Source organism: Doryrhamphus excisus, linkage group LG14, assembly GCF_037039965.1.
Source record: "Doryrhamphus excisus strain RoL-2023G ecotype Guam linkage group LG14, RoL_Dexc_Guam_v1.1, whole genome shotgun sequence".
Lineage (NCBI taxonomy): Eukaryota > Metazoa > Chordata > Actinopteri > Syngnathiformes > Syngnathidae > Doryrhamphus > Doryrhamphus excisus.
The window spans coordinates 3,300,718-3,309,837 of record NC_136370.1 but is presented as its reverse complement, the minus strand read 5'-3'; the positions used below and the strand labels follow the sequence as shown (position 1 = coordinate 3,309,837).

The window sequence follows — 9,120 nt, the reverse complement described above, 5'->3', positions numbered from 1 at the left end:
ACCATCTGGGTGTCAGGACCATGGCATAAAGGACCATCATCCTGGTCATCCTCACCATCAACCCAATCCTGCACAGCCCAGTCCGCTGCACACGGAACACCAGGTACTGCCAAGCCCATGAATTACTTCTTTTAATAGTTGACAAGTCTTAGAGCCGGTTCTTCTGCGGACCTTTCTGGACTGACAACTAGCTAACGCCCTTAGCATGACAATGAATGCTAATGTGACTCCCTCACTGAGCAGAAGCATTTTTAACATAAAAATGTTGTCTGAAGTGATGCGTTTATGAGGACCATGTAGATCTTGGAGCAACATGACCTTGTTCTCATGATTAGATCACTCGTTCCCTCCAGACCCAACATCTTCATCGGGCGGGGTGGGGGGGGGCTCATCCAGACACATCTTCATCCAGTGAGACGCATCATGTTGCAGAAGCCTGCCAAAGTGGAACAAGCAAGACGGGGTCAAAAAGGGAGGATTAAAGATGGAACAAGAGGCTTTGAGGAAGACTGAGCTTGCAAAGTTGGATTTTAAAGTTGGATGACACTTTAATGGATTTTCACGCTCTCACAGCCGAGTCCACAAAAAAATAACTGCAGTAAGAAAGTTCCAAGTCTTCCTCTGAATCCTGGCGGGCTTTCAGAGATGTGCCATGACTTCACCGCATTTAGGAACACTTTGTGGAACAGGAGAATACTCTGGTTTGGAGCAATGTGTTATTCCAGAACAACACAGAAACGTTGATGCGTTGGAAGCTGACGTTTCCTTGTCAAAGTCTCAACTTCTAGACTCACATTGATTCATCTGGTTTTTATGAATGGAAATTACACAAAAAATCACTTTGACATCAGCAACCTTTGCTATGTTGGATCCCAGTAAAACAGAAAGAGCATCATTTCTCTCTTCTTGAGTATCCCAAAACACTGCCCCTGAAGAAGAAGTGGGTAGTAGTGTATTGTAGTGTATTGAAGTAGTGTATTGTGTCCCTAAAGACGTGACTAGTAGACGTGAGTAGTGATTAGTGCCCCCTATGGAAGAATAAGAGTAGTGACTAGTGTCCTCTAAGGAAGAAGAAGAGCAGTGACTAGTGTCTCCTAAGGAAGAATAAGAGTAGTGACTAGTGCCCCCTAAGGTATAATAAGAGTAGTGACTAGTGTCCTCTAAGGAAGAAGATAGTGACGAGTGTCCTCTAAGGAAGAATAAGAGTAGTGACTAGTGTCCCCCAAGGTATAACAAGAGTAGTGACTAGTGTCCTCTAAGGAAGAAGAGTAGTGACTAGTGCCACCTAAGGTATAATAAGAGTAGTGACTAGTGTCCTCTAAGGAATAATAAGAGTAGTGACTAGTGTCCTCCAAGGAAGAAGAGTGGTGACGAGTGCCCTCTAAGGAAGAATAAGAGTAGTGACTAGTGTCCCCTAAGGAAGAAGAAGAGTAGTGACTTGTGTCCTCTAAGGAAGAAGAGTAGTGACTAGTGCCACCTAAGGTATAACAGGAGTAGTGACTAGTGCCCCCTAAGGTATAACAAGAGTAGTGACTAGTGCCACCTAAGGTATAACAGGAGTAGTGACTAGTGTCCTCTAAGGAAGAATACGAGTAGTGACTAGTGCCCTCTAAGGTATAATAAGAGTAGTGACTAGTGTCCTCTAAGGAATAATAAGAGTAGTGACTAGTGTCCTCCAAGGAAGAGTAGTGACGAGTGTCCTCTCAGGAAGAATAAGAGCAGTGACTAGTGTCCCCTAAGGAAGAAGAAGAGTAGTGACTAGTGTCTCCTAAGGTATAATAAGAGTAGTGACTAGTGCCCCCTAAGGTATAATAACAGTAGTGACTAGTGTCCTCTAAGGAATAAGAGTAGTGACTAGTGCCCCCTAAGGTATAATAAGAGTAGTGACTGGTGTCCCCTAAGGAAGAACAAGAGTAGTGACTAGTGCCCCCTAAGGTATAAGAGTAGTGACTGGTTTCCCCTAAGGAAGAACAAGAGTAGTGACTAGTGCCCCCTAAGGTATAATAAGAGTAGTGACTGGTGTCCCCTAAGGAAGAACAAGAGTAGTGACTAGTGCCCCCTAAGGTATAATAAGAGTAGTGACTGGTGTCCCCTAAGGAAGAACAAGAGTAGTGACGAGTGTCCCCTAAGGTATAATAAGAGTAGTGACTGGTGTCCCCTAAGGAAGAACAAGAGTAGTGACTAGTGCCCCCTAAGGTATAATAAGAGTAGTGACTGGTGTCCCCTAAGGAAGAACAAGAGTAGTGACGAGTGACCCCTAAGGTATAATAAGAGTAGTGACTGGTGTCCCCTAAGGAAGAACAAGAGTAGTGACTAGTGTCCCCTAAGGTATAAGAGTAGTGACTAGCGTCCCCTCCTGTGGGTGTGCCCCCTCTTTCACCATGGCAGCATTGTAAACAAGCAGAGCAATCAGTCTCCACTGAGTCCACACGGTGACACTATCGGCGCTCTGAAAGCTACGCCGCTGCCCCCCACCCCCCACTATGAATGCCCCCAGTGTGTGCATGTGTGTGTGTGACTTGTAACATGCGTGTATGTGGGTGTGTGCACTGAGAAGTATGCAGCATGCAGCATAGAACAACAATGTTGATGACCGCGGTACGGCTGGATAAACCATCCTGATGAACACAGGTGGATTCACAGGCCGATGTTGGGGGTTGGAAGGAAAGGGGGGGGTAAAAATATGTCACAGAAATAGATGTCTGCTGAATGGAGGTGATTGTGCCTTGACTACACTTGACCTTGTTGCCTACAAGCACACATGATGATTGACATGCTGACATGGTGCATATAGCATTATTAATCAATATTAATATCAGTCCGAGCAATGGTACACCCATGTTGTTTAATAAACAATCTTTGATCCTTGGTAGCATTGATGTGTAGCGTGTGGACCTCCTTATCAAATATTGACTGATGTTCTTCAGCCATTCAGAGATGATTTTATTTTCCATGTTGAAGCAAGAACAATAATTATTTGGAACAATGAAGTAGAAGCCAAAGTTTGACTAATTACATGCTTCTTCATCTCATCAAGAACCCTATACGTTTTTAAGGCAATCTGATACTTGAACGTCTTTCATGTGGTCTCTGTCATGTTTGAGTCGCACTTTTTCATCTGGTTCATCCGTTTCCCGTCCCCACTGCGACATTCCCACGCATCCGTGTGCGAATGGTCTTTGGCGAGCGGGGGATTATTGTCACGGCCAAGCCCCAAAATTATGGCATTACTCTCAGACTGAGCGACTCCTGACTCTGTGGCCTGGACGCATCCTAGCGGAAGAGCAGGGAGGGAGAAGACAAGAAGATCAGATGCTAGAAGAGGGATTGCTTCTAGCGCCAATGTGTCAAAACTCCTTCCGTGTTCAATAAGACATGGAGGGAGAAGAGTTGGTGTTTCATTCAAAGGTTCCTCTACTAAACCAAAAAGAACATCGGTGAGTTTTCCAATCTACTTTGGATGTTTTTTTTCTTCCTGTGATGGAATTTTAGTCCTTTCTGAGGTCAATTCATTAAGTTGGATGTTGCAGGAACATTCCAAGTTACTGCAGTTGTTTCTAATGTGGCACTGTGCAGGATGAAGCTGCCATCTAGTGGAGACAGTCACCGTACACTGTACTTGCAGCCACTAAGCCATAGGGGGCAGTGTGCGTCTACTAAAAACCATCGGAGAGCTCCAGTGCTAAAAACAGTGTTTTTGCTGAATAATGTATGGAAATATATGCTAATTATGAATACTATAATAAACAAAAATAACAACAATAATAATAAAAACATAATCATAATCATTATTATATATATTATTATAATAATATATTATTAGAACATGTTACAATATATAATAATAATAATAATAATATTCATTCATTCTTCATTAATTAATTTTCTATTGCTTATATAATAATATTAATAATAATTATTATTATTATCACATTATTATTATAATTATTATTGTTGTTGTTATTATTATTAATATGTATAATATGATGTATAATTTATAATAATATTTATAGTAATGTTTTATATAATCACTGCATGGGAATAATATATATATACATGAGAATGATTTCAAATAACTTAGTTTTAAACCAAGTTCGACAGTTTAACATCCTCATACCGTATGTTCACCATTTTCTTATATTTGTCTAACTTTGAGTCTGACAGACTTGTTACCAAAGTACTGCAGTGTCAGATAAAAAGATAAAAAGCCCATCTGTGCACCTTCTGCAGACGCTTTTAATTAGACACCTTTTAGACGTCTTTTTGAAGAGTTTGCAACTTTTAATGTTGGCCCCAGGAGACGTTTAAGAAGATGTCATAACTTTTGACAGTTCACAATTTTAATAGCATATCCTTTAATTACACCCCAGGTCCCTGTACATACTCATAGAGTGTAATCATGAGTCATTAGGGCCTCTTAGTCTTAATTATTGTCATAAGGAGCCGTTAATTTTAGGTTGTTTCAATCTTAAATGCTTAAACATTACTTTGTGGGCGGTGGTGGTGGGGGGGCATGGCCTCCAGCGCCAATATAATCACTTCTTCTTCTGGCCTCATAGTTGCATGTCATGTTAAAATCATGTGATATTTATGTCCTACTTTATTAGCGTCTATCATTGAGAATTTATGAAGCTGGACTGACTAAATTAGTATTGACTCACTGAGAGATGAGGGTGCATAATAGCATTCATCTGTTTTCTATGCTACCGGGGCATGCTGGAGCCTATCCCACTGTACACCCCGGACTGGTCATCAGCCCAGAGACAATTTAGAGTCTCCACTTAACCTAACATGAGTTGTATCTTAGAATTTCAACTATAAATGGAAAGTAGAACTATGAAAATGTGTTATTGAATGGAATGGATACCGACTTGGTGAGTTGTTCTGGGCATGCCCAGCCAGGGGAAAGGCCCCTGGGGCAGACTTATAGGACTCGCTGGCCTGGGAACGCCTTGGTGTCCTCCTGGTGGAGCTGGAGGAGGTGGCCGGGGATCGGGCAGTGGGCTTCCCTCCTGGTGCCCCCGTAACCCGGATAAGCACAGGAGAATGTAATGGAATTTGGTACAGTACATCCCACCAGCGAACGGGGAAAATTGATAGGCCCCAAAAAGACAAACTATTTTTGCATCGTTCATCTTGCTTTTCACATTTTTGCGACTCACAGGAACAATGTTGCGTTCAAGAACTGTAGCGCAAAGTGCGAAACCTCAACTCTTGACAGGAAAAATACTGACAGTGAAGCATAAAGAAAAACATGTCAATTTTGTGGGTTTTTTTTACAGTGTTACTTGCCTGCTGTACATTTCACCTGTATTATCACATACAGTATTTATAAATTATTACTGACTTAGATAGAGGACAAACTGCCTATTTTCTCAAAAAACATACAAAAATATTGACCAAAAAGCTACAATTTTGCAGGGCTGTGTACCTTACCACTGTACATTATTGATATAATCATCACAAATCATCACAAAAAAATATTTTTCAATATATGAACAAATGTTTGTATATATCATGATGTCCAACACTGCTGTAAGTACACATTCATTGTTTCCAAATCAAAATTTTCCCATATACACCCTGGACTGGTGGCCAGCCAATCACAGGGCACATATAGACAAACAACCATTCACACTCACATTCATACCTATGGACAGTTTGGAGTCAATAATTAACACCAACGTTAACGCCTTGTTTTTGGAATGTGGGAGGAAACCCACGCACTCACCAGGAGAACATGCAAACTCCACAGAGAGATGTCCAAGCGGATCCCCTGACTGCGGGGCCAACATGCAAACCACTCATCCAATGGTGTCCTAGAAGCAAAAAAAAACGTATTAGCACTTCTAATATATCATGAACAATGTTGATGCTAGCTAGAATAGCAGATATTCTGCAGTGATTATGTACATTTTTTTTTTGTTTTTGACCCAAAAAGAGTCGGCAGAGTGAAAGCAAAGTTCCAGTGTCTCCCTGCAGGAGGTTGGACGCTTCACGCCCGGCGACCCCGACCTTACGGCATGGGGCTGACCACGCCCCCCTCGCGTCCCGATTGGCCGCCGAGGCCAGCCAGGAGCGCCAATACAATTAAAAGTCTTGCATGCTGGCTGACACTTGTTGAGCGAACACCTCCGCGGTTTCACTGCACCTCCTTCTGGGGGGTTCCCGCCGGGAGTGATGATCGATCCCGAGTCCCATCACCACCAGAACCACCAGAACCAGCAGAACCAGCAGAACCAGCACCATCACACCTCCCCGAGCGTCGGCTCCCTCCCACCTAAAGGCACCCAGGAGGCCCCGGACATGGCGGCGGCGTACTGCGAGAGTCTGAGCGGCATGTATCATCATCACCATCACCACCACCACCACCAACAGCAGCAGCAGAACCTGCAGACCCCCGCCCACCGAGCAGCGGGCTTCGGCCTCGGGGAGTACGCGTCCCCGTCTAGTCCTTACCTGTGGGGCGTCAACCCCCCCTCGTCTTACCTGCACGCCGGCAGCCCCGCCGCGCCCTTCGCCCCGCCCTCGTACGGCTCGCAGCGGCAGTTCCTCGCCGCCGGCTCGCCGGCCTTCGGCGGCCCGGAGCTGGGCTGGCTGTCGGTGGCGAGCCAGGAGGAGTTGCTCAAGCTGGTTCGGCCTCCCTACTCCTACTCGGCTCTCATCGCCATGGCCATCCAGAACGCCCAGGACAAGAAGCTGACCCTGAGTCAGATCTACCAGTACGTGGCCGACAACTTCCCCTTCTACAAGAAGAGCAAGGCCGGCTGGCAGAACTCCATCAGGCACAACCTGTCGCTCAACGACTGCTTCAAGAAGGTGCCCAGGGACGAGGACGACCCCGGTACGTGAACGCAACGCCGAACCACTCGAGAAGAACGTGTTTAGTTTACTGACCTTCAAAACAAACAACTAACCCATATAGAATATTAAACTTGGATTCATTTTTATAGCAAGTATTTTTGAAGTTAAAATTGTTTGTTTTAGCAAAAAGTGCTTAATAGGGAAAATGGACAAGTAGTACATTTTTTAAATTAATAACAGCAATAAAAGCATGAATTTAAGGAGCCAATTAAAATGTAAATATAGTTCATATGTTAATAAACTAGTAAAAAAAGGGAAGTTATTTGTTCATGTATTACAATTGATATTGGTTTCCAGTGATTTAAGCAATACAACAGTACATTTATTATACATATAAGGTATTTAGTGACGTCCAGTTTTGTGGAAAAATAAGCATAATTTCATCAATTATTTTAAAAGCTGTCTTTTTAAAAATAATTATATCTTTTATTGAATCATGTAAACACTATTGAAATTAAAAATCTCTTTTCCAAGAGTAACCAGGCAACGACAAGACATTCTTAGCAATCAATAATTTCAACACAGTTATGAACGACAGTGATGTGTAAAGACAAAGTGACTGGGACTGATTGATACATTGATGACATTCATCAGGTCCGATATCACCATCATGATTTCTTTTATGCTTCAGGAAAAGGAAACTATTGGACGTTGGACCCCAACTGTGAGAAAATGTTTGACAACGGCAACTTCCGCAGGAAGAGGAAGAGAAGGTCTGATGCCAGCGGGTCAGGAGGGGTGACAGGCGCCGGCGCCACCAAGGTGGACGATGGCGGTGTGGCGATGAGCTCCACGCCGAAGCCCGTCGACAGCCCCCAGCTGCTGGGGCCGCCCTCGCCGGACATGGAGGCCCTGAGCGAGAACCTTAAGGCGGCGTCTCCGTGCTTCAACAACTTTTACGGCAGCATGGCCTCTCTGGGCTCGGGGGGCCCGAACAGGCAGGGGCCCCTGGGACTGCTCAACGAGCTGTCCAACAGGAACATTACAGCCCTGGGGAGCGCCTACCACGCCAACCCTGGCGGGCAAGACGCGGGGCCGCCCGAGCATCACGGCGACGGCCTGCATTTCAACCGCGGAGTTTACTACAACACCTTCGGAGGGGGGCAGGGCGGACAGTTCAACGGCCACTTGTACAACAGCTTCAGCGTCAACAGCCTCATTTATCCCCGCGACGGCTCCGAACTATAGGGGTCGGCGAGGTCACTGGACACTTGATTAGGTACACCTGCACCAATCGGAACGCACAACTTAGGTGTTATTTTATATATGTTGAATATGCATTGGTTGTCTTATTAAGCTACAGTGTCAAAATTTTACAAAGAAATATTGTTAAATAACCATATCTTGAAATGGTGCAGGTGTCCCTAATGAAGTGACCACTCAGTGTTGTTAGCCGAGCTTTATTTAGTGACGATGCCAACCAGCACTTATCTCCTCCCTTTGTTTATAATATGATTTTTTTTTATCTTAAACCTGCTTTTTGTGAGGTTAGATGTGTGATGATTTATGTTTATTCTCACATTTCTTCTGTTCCGTTCGTTAGTGCAATCCAATTAGTCTCATGCAAATCCACTTTGGTCTGGTTTACAGCAGTAAATATTAGGGATGTCCGATAATTGTACAACACATACTGCATGTGTTCATTCCACCACAGAATAATACGATATCGGCATCCCTAGTATGTAAGTATACATTCAGTATGTTGCCAAATGTTTTTATTCAAATTTCTGCTCTCTGGCGCCCAAACCGAGGAATGGAAAAAAAAAAGTGAAACATGTTCAAACCTGCCAAAGTTGCCTTTTTTGAAGGGCAGAGGAGGACCGCCTCACGTTACCTCACAAAGATGTCACGTCTCAGCTTCTCATGCAGTAAACATGACGCTCACACCATGTGACTGAACGGATGGCGCTACGCCTCTTTCTAATATAAATATTAATAATACAAATCCTTTTACCTTAAATGTGTGTTTATGTCAAATATAGTTTGCAAATATTTATGCTATTTATGCTGATAGGCATTTTTTTCTATTCTTATCTGAACATAGTTTGATAAATGAGACGTTCTATACGTATATCAATCACTGCTACAGTATATGATGCTTTCTCAGGATGCACTGACAGCCCTTAAACTGCTTTTATATCCATTCTGTACACACGACACGCACCTCCAGACTGTTTCATGAATAAATATCCTCTTGTCCTTATTATGTTGTCATGTGTGCATGCAGCACCATTTTCATTGTTGATGACGGAACAT

At 43.7% G+C, this 9,120-nt stretch overlaps 1 protein-coding gene across 1 annotated transcript; it reads left to right on the top strand.

Moving 5' to 3' along the window:
• Positions 1 to 6,026: 6,026 nt before the first annotated feature.
• Positions 6,027 to 9,050, top strand: foxi2 (forkhead box I2). The gene is made up of 2 exons (XM_058077833.2): positions 6,027 to 6,844; positions 7,496 to 9,050. Exons 1-2 carry the CDS (start codon positions 6,181 to 6,183, stop codon positions 8,050 to 8,052), a joined length of 1,221 nt encoding a protein of 406 aa, XP_057933816.2. The 5' UTR covers positions 6,027 to 6,180; the 3' UTR covers positions 8,053 to 9,050.
• The last annotated feature ends 70 nt before the right edge of the window (positions 9,051 to 9,120 follow it).

Bases quoted from the DNA above. Each gene is read 5' to 3' on its own strand.
- foxi2 (XM_058077833.2), top strand. From the start codon at position 6,181: ATGATCGATCCCGAGTCCCATCACCACCAGAACCACCAGAACCAGCAG. The intron at 6,845-7,495 runs GTACGTGAACGC...TTTATGCTTCAG, and splicing joins CAGGGACGAGGACGACCCCG to GAAAAGGAAACTATTGGACG.